The following is a 17,471-nucleotide window of genomic DNA, read 5'->3' on the forward strand; positions in this document are numbered from 1 at the left end:
TTTACGAAAATAGAATGTATGAGTATTAGTGACGTCTGTGAGCAACCAATTAAATGTTGGCAAGTGGAAGTTGTCGACACGTCGACAAAATTTTGCAGAGAATGTTTATAGTCAGTTGTTGGATGGTTGTGTAACAATGAAGGTAAATGTTAAGAGCATATGAAATGTGTGATGTTAATTAATAACATTAAATTTTAAAGTTTTCTAATTTTAATTTTATTTTTATACTTATAGTACTATTTTTAATACTACTGTCGTTATAATTATATTTATATTACTATCAGCAGAACGACAATATAACTTGTAATTATATCAAGTCTTGCATCATCCGTATCCCACTATTCCCAAACCTGATTTATTTACATTAGGCAAAGTAATTAAGCTAAAGTTAAATTTTGTTACTTACATCTTCAAATATGGCCATTGTAATAACAAATGCTACCAACCAAATTGGTCCAGAAGTACTAAAAAAATGTTCTTCAGAGGTTACAAATTTTCCTGATAGTACGTTAAGCTCGTTAAACCTCTGCTCTAGCATTACCACACTTCCTAGAAGTGGAATGTCTATTTTGAAAAGCGAAAAGGATTTTAAATCAGACGTATTAAACCAAAACAGTGAGGGAAAGAGTAAGAGTCAATCAGCTATGTGTGCAAGGAAAAGAGAACGTCTTGACCATCTAAGTTTTGAAGAAAAAATCATGAGAAGGTAAGATTATGTAATCAGTATTTTTGGTCTTTAAGTAGATTATTTATGTTCTAATATACTAGTACTAGTAGTAGCAGAGTATCTTGTTTATTACACAATGAGGACTAAAATTTTGCTATATTCAGAGGTCACACCATTTGTGAATTATGTATATTTTGGGCTATTTATTCAGAGTTTTGCAGAGTAATCCATTTAAATAGCTAATGTATAATAAGTATTTAATTTGATACTTTAGACATATTTTACTGATATACCTCAAAAGAATTCCATACTCTTTGATGCAGTCAGTGAAATTTATTATTGTGTAAAAATATATTTTATAAAAGTATTTTGGAGTTTTGAACTAGTTAGTTTATTTACATGGAAACTAGAGGTTTGATTTGTTTTATGCATATGGTTGTTTCCATCCAGGACTATCAACTTGTGCTTAGTTGTATGTTGGTTATAATAGTAAAAAAAAAAAAATATTTATTAATATATGTATTAACATTAACAGTTATTTTATGATACCCATTATAAAGATAATTTCAGTCTAAATAAATAGTCTCAAAAGCTATTATGTTAAAATGTTACCATTTTGGTACCTGATTGAATGGTTTCATTCCTGGCTGTTTACTTCTTAAGTTAGTACTTTTAGAATTATCCATGTTTTTCTTGGTATAATGTATTAGATAATATAAATGTGTAGAAGAAGCTATCGTGCCATAATAAAATACAGACATGTATATTCAAATGTGTGCTATTTAGAATATTAAAATTTTTTTATTCTGATTTCAGTAGCTTGTGTCAGCAATTTAAGTGCTGTTTACTTATTTCAAAATGAAAAAGATGCTAATTTTATTATTAGCTGTGATCTAAATAAAACCACAGTAAACTAATAATTATATGCCAATAAGTTTTCAGTAGCATTTTTCAATGTTTTATGGAGGTTTAAAAGATATTTTTGAAGAAATATTTTTACCATTCTTCTAAATCAGTGATGTATTGAGGTAGGGACCAGAGGGGGCTTAGCTCCAGGACCTGTAATCTGAATTGGGGCACATCGATAATTTTGTTCTATGTAAAATTACGTGGGATGTAGGGACCACAAAAATTATTAGCCCCATGGTCCATACAACTGTAAGTCTGCCACTGGGTGACAGTGTATTTTGTCTTTATTTTGATAATGTTAATGATCTCACATGCACATGAAAAAGGCATTGTTATGATAAAGAGTGTGAAAAGTACAATAGCATAACTTATTTTAGGTAATGTTTATAAGAGATTGATGTTACTGTTTTTAACTAGATTGTATTCATGTACCTCAAAAATTAGTAACAGGTATAATAAAATGCGGACTTACAATGTTAAAAACTGGATTTTGATGCCCTTGGTGGGCAGAGCACAGATAGCCTGTTGTGCTTAATTCAAAACAACAACAACCTCTAATACCTAAGGTTCATTTTATATACCACATTATAGGTATTAACCCTGGGATTTTTTAAATTAGTGCAACATTTTTGTTTATTTTCAAATTTATTTTTGTTTCAGCTTGCATTTAGGTTATAATAACTAATATATACATACACACACGCACGCAGTTCATTTGTTGTTGTTTCAGAAAATTAAAAAATAGAGTTGCAGCTCAGTCAGCCAGAGACAGGAAGAAAGCAAGGCTAGATGAGCTAGAAATAACTGTCAAAGTTTTGGAGAAAGAGGTAGGATGATAGTACTTTTTGATTGAAAAATATATAAGGCTTAAATTGCCACATTAATTATCTAATTTTCTTAAATTTTTGTGTACATAATATTCATTTAAGAATTGAGATTTGTTTATAATTTCAATATGGGGTTTCCTTCATATGTACTGTTTTAGTCTGTTAATGATATGCAGTGTAGTTTAAACTGAAATACTGTAAAGCTTTGTTTATATATATGTGACTGTCTACACGTAGATCAGCATATTTTAGTACATACATTTTTGTTATTTTAAGGAGGTAGCAGTAATTAAAAACTTTTCATTACTTGCATGATTTTGTTTACAAATGTACAACTTCTTAATGAATGATTGTACAGGGTGTTCAGAAAGTCACTGTGCAGTTTTGTCTGTTAATAAATATATAAATGCACAGTGACTTTCCAAACACCCTGTAGTACAATATTCAGTTGCTTATAGAATTTGTGTTTCTTTACAGAAACTGTTATTATTGTCAGAAAACAAAACATTAAAACGGAAATTGATGCTTCTTGAAAATGAAAATTCTGACCTGAGATCAAGACTGGGTCTGAAAGAAATAAAAGAAGAACAGGAAGATATGGTAAACTATTTCTTATATTTAATATTAAACTTGACTGACGTTGATTTACCATGAACTCATCTTTAATTGAAGTATCATGCACACAGGCTGCATACTAATTTTTATTCTTCAGAAATTAGATGATAGCTATTGTTTATAAGTAAATATATTTAAGTCATAAAGAGGAGCCCCCCCCATGCATTTTGAATAAAACAACTGTTTGACTAAAAAACTAAATCTTGCCATTATTGCTAACATATTTTGAGGTTCAATGCAAAAAATCTTACTCTTAACTTCCTTTTAATAGATTTTTCTCATATTTCAATTGAGTGATGAATGAAACAAGTTACGTGGAATATTTTTATATCCTTACTTTCTTTACAATATTTTGTACAGTTGCTCTCTGATGATAAAGCATTCTTGATGAGTTGTTAGTATGTTAATGGTTATACTTCCATTTCACTCTTTTTTTTTTTAACTTGTTTATCTGCCATAACATTAGTTGTAAGTATCATTTAATTTGACAGAATACTTTAAATTCCAGTAACTTTTTAACATAACTATTGCTTAAAATTATTTGCAGTTGTAACACTTTCATTTAGAGATTCTTTTGTTTATCTTTGTAAGTAATGAAATATATAATAAATAAGGAAGAACAAGATTTTGTGTTTTGAATTCTATTTGAGTAGCTTAATAGTCTTGCAGGAAATATTTAGGATTAATGAAAACATTAATAACCTTATACCAGAGATGTAAATAACTAGAATAGCTGTTTGTGTTTGTAGGTAATGAACAAAATATTTAAAGTTACTTTGAGAAATAATATCTAGTAGTATGTGTAATGAATGTTTTTGATTATCCATATGAGTGTCAACTGAGAAGGTACATTTAAAGAAATTTATTTTAACAGATGAAGAACTGCATCAACAGAGAGAAAGACTTTAGTAGATCTTTTAAGCAAGCATCGCTTATTAATGGGCCTCTGCAGAAGGAACAGGATCTACCAGTTGTTCTCTTGATGATGCAATACATCTTCTTGCCAGTAATGATGAGGTTAGTACTTTTTTGTTTTTCATCTTGAATATCTTACTGCTGTAGTTTGACTTGTTTTAATTTTCATTTTTATCTTTTTTAAGGAAAGAGTTGAACTTGACATTTTTTTCATATAATTGAATCATTCGTAAACTGTAATTAGGTTGTTTTTTTGCAACCTGTTTGGTGTCTTTTAGAAAAACTTGGTACCAGCAAAACTTCAGAGTTAGCAACAGGTGTAAAGTAGTGTGTTATTTGTATACAAATTATTGTTTGATCAATATCATATACAAATGTTAAATTTTTTTTCAAAACTTGACCATGCTGTTGCTTACAATAATACTGTTTTTCCTTGTCCAGTCTGATGACTTCCTTGACCTGCTTCAGCAGTACAGTGAAGAGTTACTCCAGCATACTCAAGAATCAGAACATTCTATTTCATCCAGCTCTGACAGTGTGCGGGTATGTTTTAATAGGCTTTTCAAGATGAACCCACTCAGATGCATTTTAAATTCAAGGAAATTGTTTCTTGAACTGATTGTTTAAGGCTTGCAGCCACATAAGTTTAAAGGAGCATTTGAACTAGCAACTTTATGATTAAAAGAAAAAAAAAGCACATACTTTTGAATGCAGTATTTGTTTAAAAATTTTTTTAATTTGTCATTTCAATATAAATAAACACCACTTTATATATGACTGTAAAATAACTATGCCAAGGCTAGATAATAATTGTACAGTAAATTAGTTATTTGTAAGAGAAACCCACTGCTACCACATTGAAAGTTTAGTAGATATGTTTTTATTTTAATGTTTGTCTTCCTGTTGGGGAAAAAAACTTTAAAACACCAGGAATTAACAGTAAATTATCTTTTGTCAGTTAAATGTATGAATCGGCAATTAAATTTTGCAGTGGTTTATTCCTTGGCCTAAAATGTATATTACAAAATGGCTTCAATTGTACATTTACTTTAGTGGAGTGTGGTAAAACATTTATTTTGATGCTACACAGCATAAAATGCATTTTAATTAAATTGATTTGGTAGTGCATTTTTGTATAATATTTTTTTTGTATAATATATAGTCCTTGGAATTTTATAATTAAAGTATCTTTTAATCTGTGTATCATTTCAATATTCAAAGTAAGTATCACTTTTTATGCTCTAGAATGGAAAAAGTGAAGATTTCAGTAATCAAGTGGTGGGGCCCACAGCAGAAGAGTTGGAATCCATCAAAGAACTGATTAGATTTGATCATGTGTATTACAAGAAGTCCAGCACTGATACATCAGCTGTGGATTCTCTTAAAAATAATGTGAGTGTTTTTACTTCCACTGATGAGCCCATTCCAATGATTTCAGAGGATGCACTTGATCAAGATCTAACAGAACAGGATGTTTTAACTTCTGAAACTATGGACATTACTGTAGATGACCTCTCAGAAATTGCAGTTAATCAAGATTCAGCAGAGAATTCTAAAGATTATATTTTTCCTGTCTGTTCACCTGTTTGTCATTCAGATATTTTAGAGTCTATGAAAACAAAGATGTCTCCATCTAGGAGTGATTCTGGATATGACTCTGCCTTGTCCTTGTGTTCACCTTTAAGCGATGCTGACTCCTCAGGATTTGGTAATCTTCTAGATGAATCATCTTGGGAAGACCCATTTTCAGAATTATTTCCTTCCTTAATATAATATTTTGCATCAGTAATATATAAAACTTATTTTATAAATGCCTTTCCTCGTTTATAATGAACTGTGTACATACCTATGTGTAAAGTTTGGATTTGGGTTTTTTTGTGGAAATAAAAATACTAGTCCTGTTTACACAGATATAGTGTATTGCTTTCTTTTTTCTAATGATAAACTGTTAAGTGTACTCTAAACCCAGAGAGAACTTTTCGCATACCTTTTTTAGTTTTAGGATTATATTGATCAGTATGAAATGACACAATGGTATGAGTAATATCAGTTTATTAGTGGTAATATGTTTTGATATACAAATATTCACAAAAGGTTCCCCAATTTATTTTGCAGAGAATGAATCAAAGCCAGACAGTTAAAGAAAGAAAAAGTATCAAATGAACAAATAAATAAACTAGATATTTATTCATAGTAACAAAAGTATGGTGTTATTTTAACTACTACTTCTAATTCTGTTACGACTTTAACTTCATTCTCGCAAGAAGAAAAGTTTTTTTTTCCTGACATGTCTGTACCTCGATGTGAATTCCTTTTTGTGGTAAAGGGACCTCCATAAGAAGGTTCTGTACTTTCAGTTTACCTCCTCTGGGATCTAAACATCCACCTGTATGTTTGCCATGCGTGGTGATCCGTAAAGGGGAGGAGAGGATCCTGGTGGTTGAGGGGTCCAATTCCAACACACCACTTTGGCCTTAAATTCCTGTAGATGGGCAATCATAGGTGGCCCCCAAGATCGATTGGCTAGTTCAATTGGGCCAGGGTCAACTGAGTGCCAGCGTAGGACGTCTTCAACGGGTGTAGTGGATATTATGTCTGATACTGGTGCTCAGCTATAGTGCTCATGAAACCCAGGCATCACTGTAGTGCATCCCCTCGTTGGGCTCCACAGTGGGTGGGGCCAGTGGGCACTGAAATATTCTTTTTTTATTATGGATACTCCTCAAATAAAAAAAAAAGCATGACAGTAGAGAAAAATCCGACTACAGGCAAACGACTGTCAAACACTCAACTTGAATCTGTTCCACAATATTTAATTATACATATTTTTAACTGAAAACCCTTAGGGCAGATGTCTCCATTTTTTTATTTAGAAGGGCTTGCTGGATCTCCTAAATCGGTAAAAAAATTACGTTCTGGGGACATTTTAGTGGAAACATCTTCATCACAACATCCCAAATTCCTCTTGAAATCAAAGGCCATTGGGGATATAGCCATTGAGGTTACTCCTCATTCTACTTTAATTTCTTCCAGAGGAGTTATAATTGAGAGAGATTTAAAGACCATTTCTGAGTCAGTGATCCTTGCACAGTTCACCAGCCAAGGTGTTACAGCCGTGTGCCGAATTTTTACTCATGGAGATGGGATTATGGAGTTGACAAATGTTCTAATATTAACATTTACAACATCACGTCCTCCTACCACAATCAAGGCAGGATATCTAAATTGTAAGATATGGCCTTATATTCCTAACCCTGTTAGATGTTTTCATTGTCAAGAATTTGGTTATTCGAAAACATGTTGCTGTGGTTCCTTGACAGGTACCCATTGTGCTGGTAAAGACTGATGCCTTTGAATGCCAACTAGAACTGTATTGTATTATCTGTAATGGCCCACATTCTTCCTATTTTACTTCTTGCCCTAAGTGGGTAGAAGAGAAAGAAGTACAACGTCTAAAGACAGTTCAGTATATTACTGTTCCCAATTCCATCTGGGACTTATGCTGCTGTAATCCATTCCGCTACTACAGTAGGAGTCCAGACTTTTCCGTGCCTCCTACAGAATCCTTAGCAATGCATCTCAATCTAGTACCTTCCAAAATCAAAGTTAACGAAACAGTATCTACTTCTATCTCTGTCCCTACCACATCTTCCAGTCATTGCCCAACTTCACCTTATTCGAGCCCAGGTGTTTTCATGGGGTCTTCCTCTTTTGACACCCCCAAAAAGTAAACAAACCGTTTGTTCACGTCCTCAGTCACTATCTTAAATATTCAATGGCCATGAAGTTGCTGATGCTCAGAGCATTGCTAATACTTATGGTGAATGTTTCTCTCGTGTATCTAGCTCTTCAAACTCATCTCCTTCCTTCTTAGCTATTAAAACACGAGTTGAACATCTGCCTCTTTCCTTTTCGACTGATCATCCCTATGACTACAATTGCCCTCCTATACTGGTGGAACTCAAATTTGCTCTTTATCGGTCTGGCAATACATCAGTTAGACCTGATGATATACATTGAGATGCTATGCCACCTTTTTCCTGCCTCTTTTACTATTCTCCTGGCTGTCTTTAACCAGATATGGCAGGAGAATGTCTTTCATGATGCTTGGTGCCAAGCTATTGTACTCCCTATTTTTAAACCTGGGAAGGATCTAAAGATTTCTTTGAATTACCACCCAATTGCTTTGACGAGGTGTCTCAGTAAGACCTCACAGAGGATGATTAATGCTTGTCTTCTTTGGTTCCTTGAATCAAACAACATTCTCTCATCCACTCAGTGTAAGTTCCGAAAACAACGCTCCACAATAGACCACTTAATTTGCTTTGAAACATCAGTCAGAGAAGCCTTTTTGAAACGACAACATCTTGTTTTTATTTTTAATTTAGAGAAAGCTTATGATACAACATGGAGATATGGCATCTTGCAAGACTTTCACTCATACGGATTGTGTGGCAACTTACCACTTTTTATTAAGCATTTTTTAATAAAGTGCCGATTCCAGGTCTGTGTTGGCTCAACACTTTCCCGTTTTTGGAAAATGGCTGATTATAATTATCTTTGCGTACAAAACTTCCATACACTAACTACATGTAAGTTATAATTACTACTCTCCTTGCACTAATAATATTGCCAGATAGAAATATGATGCACAATGCAAAAGTCTATAAAGTTAAGTAAGTAATGTTTATGGGGTTATTAATTAGTAATTAATGTTATTGTTTTTCATTCTTTATAAGTCATTATATTAAATAAAATGTATATTTTTAGTGTAGAATTGGACTCGATATAATTTCTTTCTTGCTTTAGTTGTAAATTTCATCGAGTGATTGGTCCAGCAATTAGGGTGGACTTGTCTTTCTTTTGTGATTGATGCCCAGTGATCGAGGACTTGTCAAATAACGTAAAATGTTACGAGAAAGATTACCTGTGCATACAGTTTTTCATCATGTATGATTTGTCTTGAGTAAACAACTTTCCAACTAAGTGGTATCAGATTACATTTAGCACCCCCGAACACAATTATTTAAACTTACACATTTGCCTAGCTAGAATCACTTTACGTGAGAATCCTCTCCACTATCACTGATATGCAGACAGTATTAGTTGTTCTTCACAGGTTATGTCCAAGGTTCTTTTTTCATGAATATTTGACAACTTTTATTTTGCAACACATTTCAAGTCCATAGTTTAGCTTGGTCAAATCGATTGTTTCTTCTTTCTCCCATTTCAGCTTGCGAGAAAGAAATTGAAAATGTGTACTTAATATTTTGCAACATGGCAATAAGCTCAAAGACTGTAGTTAGCTGATGCAAAATAATAGTTGAACAATTTGGTTATTAATATTTTGGTTGCTTCATTGGCAATTTTTTTCCAACATATGAACTAAAATTAACCCGAATGATCGGTAAAAAAATGATTGCAAAGCTCTTTCAACTTATTTGATAGAATCTTCGGTTGTCATTAACATTTGATTACAATTGCAAATTTCCCTAGGTCTTTCAATTAACAATATCGGATGCCCTAGCTATGTCTTTAGTAAGTCTTGCGTGGTCTGCTCTACAGAAATTTCACTACAACTCAAATAAATAGATCGAACGATTATCATAAAATGTCCTATCTATGTTTCACCACTTGATAGTTGAATAATAATGTCCACACTGCCCTCCCAGTTACAATTTTTGCTATCGGTCAAATGTCCTAATTGTATAATAATCAACTGACTCCACGTGCGCCAAAGTGTGAATTCATTCCAACACATCTATGATAAACTGCAAAAGCATGTCAACTAAATGGATAATCTTCAGCCCTCTTGGCGAAGTACTTGATAATAACTATCACATTTTGATTACCCTGCTGAAGTTTGAGCAGAAGAACAGCTATATTCGGGGCAGTTCTCTCAAGAGGGAAGACAACTTCTCTCTAACTGAGGTTTTTCTGAGAAGAACATTGAGTATAATGTCTTCATAATTACATAGCATCTTTACCCGAATGTGACCAGAAACGGCTTCCACACATTGACAATAGTTTGTGATACTTCCTGGTGTTTTCAGAACCTGATATTATTCAAAGCTGGCCAGGTGGTTAAGGTACTCGACTCGTAATCTGAGGGTTGTGGGTTCGAATCCCCGTGACACCAGCCGTGGGGTCGTTATAATGTGATAGTAAATCCCACTATTCATGGGTAAAATAGTGGCCTAAAAGTTGGTGGTGGGTAATGATGACTAGCTGCCTTCCCTCTAGTCTTACACTGCAAAATTAGGGACAGCTAGCACAAATAGCCATCGTGTAGCTTTGCGCGAAAGTAAAAAAACAAACAACTATTCAAAGCTTAGAAAATTCCCTGCCTCTGAACTCTGGGGGACATTAGCTGTATCACGGGTTTGCCACTATGTTTTGGTGTGTGATGATGATTGTGCAGTATAATGTCATGCTGGCATGACATAACTGACTATACATTTACTAGATTTTGCATACATCAGTGCTGCATTTGTAAGTTTTTGATGGGAATGCTAGGAATCATCCAAACTATGTCTGGATGCTTCAGTTGTTTTTCCAAAGTTCCTGATTGCTGATCTAGAATGTGCATAACAAATGCAGAATTATCACTTTTTGAATGGGTTAGTATCACTTCCACTGCTTTAGTTTTAGTCATTGTATGGTACTCAGGATCTGAACAGTCAATGAATAAACATGATCTTTAAGGTTAGCTGGATAATCCATTAGTATTTCTTTACCACTGACTAAGTTGGCAACATACAATAAAGTTGAACTTTTGTAGGATGACAAGCAAAAGTGTAATTATACCTATTGAGTTTTTAAAGTTCATTAATCATATCAATAATGTATGGTCCAAATGAATGGTGAATTCCTTCCTTCACACAAATAATAGTGGTTATATTTGATACAATACTACAGTTGTATGTAATTCTTTTTCTGTCACAGTGTTGAAATTCGTGTAATTTGTACGAAATTCAAAAACCAAACTAGTATCAAAATTGAGAAATACTCAATGTACAAATGACACTAATGATAATGTACTTGGCCCCTCTGTGTCTGTTACAAAACTGTGCCAATTGCCTTATCACTGGTAACAATATCGACAATGAGTGGAATAAATCAAAATGTACTTCAGAAACTGGAATGCAGCTTAACATTCTTATTCTCATACGAAGTGTGCATCAACCTTAGTGCAAAACAGTGGTGTGGTTATCTTCCAAAACATGGCCACAAATAATCTATAATACAAAACAAAACTTCGAATAACACTAATTGCTAATTAGTTGAAAGGTATAGACTGGTTTTTCATCAATACACTTACTTTACACTATCTTTACTGACTATTGAGTGATAAACAGGACTTTCACATGCATAAACAGAATTTTCTTCATACACTGAAATACCAGTCTTCGGTTCTCAACTTCGGCTGGAAACAAGTAATTAAAAGACAAGTTTGTTACGTATATATAGAACAGGGGTGTGCAACAGGCGGCCCGCGGGCCACAACCCGGCCCGCCAAGCCATTTAGTGTGGCCCTAGTTGGTGTAATCTAACCATGTGGCCTGATCTGTAATCCAACGCAAATGGAATATTTTTAAAAGCATCGATCCTACGGGATTCCCAGGCCTCGACTCGACAAACTTCTAAAATTATCTTTGCTAGAGAGGAGCAGGCCGAATTCGATTGGTCGGCCTCCTTAGGGCATGAATAGGTGACGTGCACTAGCACTATTGTCTACGACTCAACGTCATGTCCTGAACCTCGCCTTCGCCCGCTGGCGACAATTTTCCCTAACCTCTGCTGTCCGTCATTCATTATTGGTGAAAATTTTATTACCTTTACAGTTACTACAAGAGATTGAAGGTAAATTGATTATTATTTAGCATATTGTTGTGACTTTACTGAATTTATTAAAATTTTTGCTTTCAGATGCATCTGATTCTATGTACAGTGTGACCTCGTTATTCGCGGGGTTACGTTCTTTACCCTCCGCGAATAGCGAAAACCGCGAATATTGGACGCAGTTTTAAAACGTATATGTATGCGATTATATACTATATGAAATGCTTCCCAAACACTAATGATACTTATACTCATTGATGCAGTAATAATGTAGCAATATTGCATACTGTTATGTATTTCACTAAATTGTACCGTGCGTTACCGGGCTGTGCTTTGCCGTTTGCGTTGTTGGGAAGCTGAGGCAGTCAGCCAATAGCAGTCCAATCTTGTTTGGTGAAGACGACAATTGATAAAACGGCTTGATTGAGTAAATACAACAGAAATCTCCTCGAAAAGCCCTTTCAGTCTCTGTGACCTACAAAAACGCAGTTCGCGCATAACCCGCGAATATGCGGGGCCGCGAATGGCGAACCGCGAATAGGCGAGTTCACACTGTATTTTGCTATTCTCAATTAATTTAAGTACCGGAAGGCTATGATCGGGATGCCAATTTAGAAACATGTGTTTCTGTCCATAAGAGGTTCCATGTGTAAATAAATTCTATGTTTTTTCTACTTTGCTATTTTCGTGAGAATAATTTTGTTTTGATTTCAGGGCTAGTAAAATGTCAACAGTTAAGAAACGAAAATTGATGATGAGGGAAGGTTATTCAACAGTGAATGGTGCACAAAATATCTTGTTGTCCCACATAATCAAGGTGTTGTCTGCCTCGTCTGTCAAACTACAATTGCAGTCATGAAAGAGTACAATATTAAGCGACATTACGCAACTAAGCACTCCTCCCAGTTTGATGAAATTGTTGGTCAGGCACGAAAGGACAAAATTGAACATTTAAAACATCCATTGAAAAGCAACAAGGTGTTTTTACCACTTTCAAGAAAAATTCAGAACTGGTGACAAAACTGAGTTTTAAGCTTTGTGAATGTATGGCAGAAAAGGGAAAGCCTTTCAGTGATGGAGAATTTATTAAAATTGTTTAACAATATTCACAGAATATGCATGTCCAGAGAAAAAATATTTGGTGGAGCAAACTAGCCTTTCCCGCTTTACTGTCTCACGCAGGACAAAAGATCTTTCAGAGGACATCAAAGAAACTTTGAAAGAGAGATTGAATTCGTGTGAAGCTTTCAGTCTGGCTTTGGATGAAAGCACTGATATCAATGACACATCCCAACTTGTCATTTTCATCAGAGCTGTTACTGCAGGCTTTGATGTTTTCGAAGAGTTTTAGATATGGCAAGCCTTTCCTCCACAACCACAGGACAGGATATTTGTGAACAAGTGCTTAAGGTTGTAGAAAAGTTTGAACTGAATCCTTATAAATTATGTGGTGTTACAACAGATGGTGCTCCTTTCATGACAGGTAGGACAAATGGATTCACCAAGAAATTTCTAACTGCAATTGGAGCACAAGACGTAGTTGTAAGCCATTGCATTATTCACCAAGAGAGCTTGTGCACCAAAGTTCTGGATTTTGCAGAAGTCATGAAAAATGTCGTCCAATGCGTAAATTATATTCGAACACGAGGATTAAATCATCGACAATTTAAAACTTTTTTAGATGAGCTGGACAGTGAGTATTCAGATGTTTTGTACTTCTCTTCTGTACGTTGGCTTAATAGAGCTGCTACTTTGAAGAGATTCTGGAATCTGCGAGAGGAGATTAAGTTCTTCATGGAGAGCAAACGTCAGAATGTGGACTTCTTGAGCAATGAGAACTGGCTGAATGACTTAGCATTCCTCACAGACATTACACAGCATCTGTCTGATTTAAACTTAAAACTACAAGGGAAAAGTCAACTTGTGAATAAGTTGTTTGAGCATATTTGTGCTTTTGAGAAGAAATTGGAACTTTTCCAGGTTCAGTTGAGAAGAGCCATATTGACCCATTTTACATGTCTTGCAACCAGGAAACTGGAATTTCCTAATCTGGATTGCAACAAATATGGAACCAGTGTACAAAAGCTGCGTGATGAGTTTGCAAACAGATTTCCAGATTTCAGACAAACTGAAATTAGATTGAAATTGTTTGCTCAACCTTTTGATTTGGCAGTGGAAGACAGTCCTGATGATTGCCAAATGGAACTCATTGAACTGCAGGCTGACATGGACACTAAAAGGAAATTCTCTGAAAACAGTTTGCTAGACTTTTACAAACTCTGTATACGTGAAAAGTTTCCCAATTTGTCCCGTCATGCACAAAGAATTGCCTCCCTTTTTGGTAGCACCTACTGCTGTGAGCAATTTTTCTCCAAAATGAAGCTCATCAAAACCAAATGTAGAAGTCAGCTGACTGATGAACATTTGACCAGTCAGTTAAGAGTGGCAACCACTTCTGTCAAAGCTGATATTGACAAGCTCTGCAAGGACTCTAAATTTCAAGTGTCGCACTAAAATGATCACTCATGCAAAAATATAAAATATTATTGCTTGCATTTTGAGAATTTTTTTAATTTATTGTGCATGTACACGAATAAGCTTGTTTTTTAAGTGGCCCCGCTTGATTGATGAAGTTGGTTATATGGCCCACCGACGAAAAATGTTGTACACCCCTGATATAGAAAGTCATCTCTCCCATTGCAGTTTACTCAGTGCATTTTGGAATTCGTCATATCAGCCGATAATACGAGTCGTTAAACCACTTGTATACTGGTGTTTCATCACTTGACTAATAAAAGGTAGTGAAGAAATATTAAACACTCAAAACTTCTAGGAATGTTACATAGACCGACTGGAATGACATGGAATTCTCAAAAGTTAAAAACAATCTTAAGCTTCTTTTCATCATACAGCTCTACTTGTCATTATTCAGAACCCAGATCTACTGTACCAAATGAATGGGTACTTTCCAATAAGTTTAGACATGTATTTCTTTGCGGAAGAGGAAAAGTCTACAATCATCTCTGATACGACCAAGCATTCACTGTGTTGTATAATATTATTATGTCATCTAACAAATGCGCATTTTCACCATTTGATATATCTCTGATTTTTTAAGAAAGTTTACATAGCAAGTGTTTCCTGTACCTGTGTGATAACGTATGATTGTTGTTCGACCTAATCTGCTGCACAGTCCTACAAACATCTCAACAAACCCCTTGAGTAATTCATTTAGTACATATCTCTTTCAAGTTAATATTATTTGAACAACTCTCAGCTAGATACTTCAGGTGCTCTGGAAAGTCTTTTATACTTTCTAGGTCGTAATACAATGTCGTAACACCAACATTGAGATTAGTTATTGACATATCTTTCCTTTTTTTATCGTACCAGTAATTATTCTAGTTAGAAACTGAATAACATGGGGGAAGAAGCTAGAAAAGAGTTTGTTGATGCAGAATAAAGTGAATCAAATGGGGTTAAGCGTTATTAAATACAAAATGATTTAGTTTTTGCCTTTAAGACGTATTTCTTTATTCTGTTTAACTATCAAAATTGCTGAAATTACCTTTATGGTGGTCTGATACTGTTTCAAACTACCACTAAACTGATTTTTGAAATCTCATCTGATTAGAGATACTTATTTCTGTTCATGTTACATAATATTACTACCTTGCACATTCAAATCATATTAACACTCTTATGTCAATGAGAGTCATAATGTGAAGATGATTTAAAAATATTAAAAGATTAAATCCTGTTATTTCAGATCAAGGATACTAATAGAGTGTGCACTCTCGCCACTCCAGTGAACATACCTTTAGTGCTAATACAACATCCACACTTGAATAGATCACTTAAGAATGAATCAGTGCATTCTTTTCTTAGCAGGGAAGTGTGCTTCACACATTGGTCCTACCACTGCAGTAGAAAGTAAGAACATTAGATTGTGTCCATAGTACTTTGCAGAATACCAAATGCAAATTACGGAAGTTACCATCTCTTTTTCGCACTGCACATAAACAGTCCATTGTTTTCACTCCCAAGCTAAAATTTTATATATTTGTCTGCAGTAGTAATTTAAAGTGAACCAAAGTTCCTTGGACAATTCTAAATTTTATTTAACATACAAACAATTATGTAGAAATTCAGATATATTCAGTGAATTATTCGTACTTTGTCCACTGTGAATATTTGAACCCGAAAGTTTAGCATTGAACAAGTGTAAATGTATGGTTGATTTACCAGGGAGACATTTCCCAATGAAATATATCCAAACAAGTAATATTAGTTTAATTACAAAGAAGAATATTTGTGATTTATAAGTTGTACAATATATCAGTTAGCACTTCTTAGGATATTTGACAGTGTAATAAATCACATACTACATTAAACCTTATGATAACGACAGAAAGGAAGATGCTGCAAGAAATAGATGCCTCAAAGTCATCAATGACCAAATTGTCATCATATGTCATTACCAAGTAAATGAAATGGCTTACAAAAGTCTCCGCTCTTAAAATGTTTGGATTGAGCATAGCTCAGTGGTTAGTGCGCCAAACAGTGGAACTAAGGTTCACGTCCCGTTAGAGAGCAAAAATTGTACTGTGCACTTTGGGTCATTGAAAGAGTGGCAGTTATTTACACTATTTACTCAAACAAGATTTGTCCACCAGTAGGTAGTGGATGGTGTTGCTTAGCTGTATTCCTTCTATTCTACCACTTTGAAATTAGAGAGGGCTAGCTATTTTATAGCTTTATTAAAAGAAATAAGATGAATTTTGTTTAGAAAATATTAGAAAATTATAAGAATGAAATCATTAAATTACTACATGTAAAATGGCTAAAATATAAACATGCATTTTGTGTTAGTGGATATGATTTTGCACTAAAAGCTAGTATCTGACTCAAAATGTTATTCGTGTTCAAAATATAATATTAATTGTTAGCCGAAAATAAAATATGAATGTAAAAAAACCCAACAAAAAACAGTTGCAAAAGTAAGATTATCAGCTTGTGAAATAATTTATAAGAAATTTGAATATTCATCTGGTCATCTTTGCCATAGAAGTGAATGGCTATTTTAATGGTTGTTCGTATATAATCCTGGTGGACAAACAATTCGTTTTCACTGTCCGAAACAACACATACTGACTTCAGAGCAATTTGGGTTACATCACTGAGGCTCGGAATGACCAAACGGTTAGAACGCTCGACTCGTAATCTGAGGGTTGCGGGTTCGAATTCCCGTCACACCAAACATGCTCGCCCTTTCAGCCGTGAGGACGTATTAATGTGACGATCAGTCCCATTATTCGTTGGTAAAAGAGTAGCCCAAGAGTTGACGGTGGATGGTGATGACTAACTGACTTCCTTCTAATCTTACACTGCTAAATTAGGCACGGCTAGCGCAGATATCCTTCGTGTAGCTTTGCGAGAAATTCAAAAGAACAAACAAACAATCTTGTACCACTGAAGAATCTTTTATGTGAAGAAAATGGATTTTTTATGTTTGTGTTATACGTAGAAAACATATACATGGCAGAATAAATTGACCTAAATCAACATGGTAAAACATGTAAAGGCTGGTTTTTGGAATTTCGCACAAAGCTACTCGAGGGCTATCTGTGCTAGCCGTCCCTAATTTAGCAGTGTAAGACTAGAGGGAAGGCAGATAGTCATCACCACCAACTCTT

At 34.4% G+C, this 17,471-nt stretch overlaps 1 protein-coding gene across 1 annotated transcript; it reads left to right on the forward strand.

Moving 5' to 3' along the window:
• Nucleotides 1–5,844, forward strand: LOC143238312 (X-box-binding protein 1-like). The gene is made up of 6 exons (XM_076478413.1): nt 1–706; nt 2,307–2,403; nt 2,881–3,003; nt 3,893–4,035; nt 4,375–4,476; nt 5,179–5,844. Exons 1-6 carry the CDS (start codon nt 417–419, stop codon nt 5,252–5,254), a joined length of 831 nt encoding a protein of 276 aa, XP_076334528.1. The 5' UTR covers nt 1–416; the 3' UTR covers nt 5,255–5,844.
• The last annotated feature ends 11,627 nt before the right edge of the window (nt 5,845–17,471 follow it).

Source organism: Tachypleus tridentatus, chromosome 13 (genome assembly GCF_004210375.1).
Source record: "Tachypleus tridentatus isolate NWPU-2018 chromosome 13, ASM421037v1, whole genome shotgun sequence".
Taxonomy (NCBI): Eukaryota; Metazoa; Arthropoda; class Merostomata; order Xiphosura; family Limulidae; genus Tachypleus; species Tachypleus tridentatus.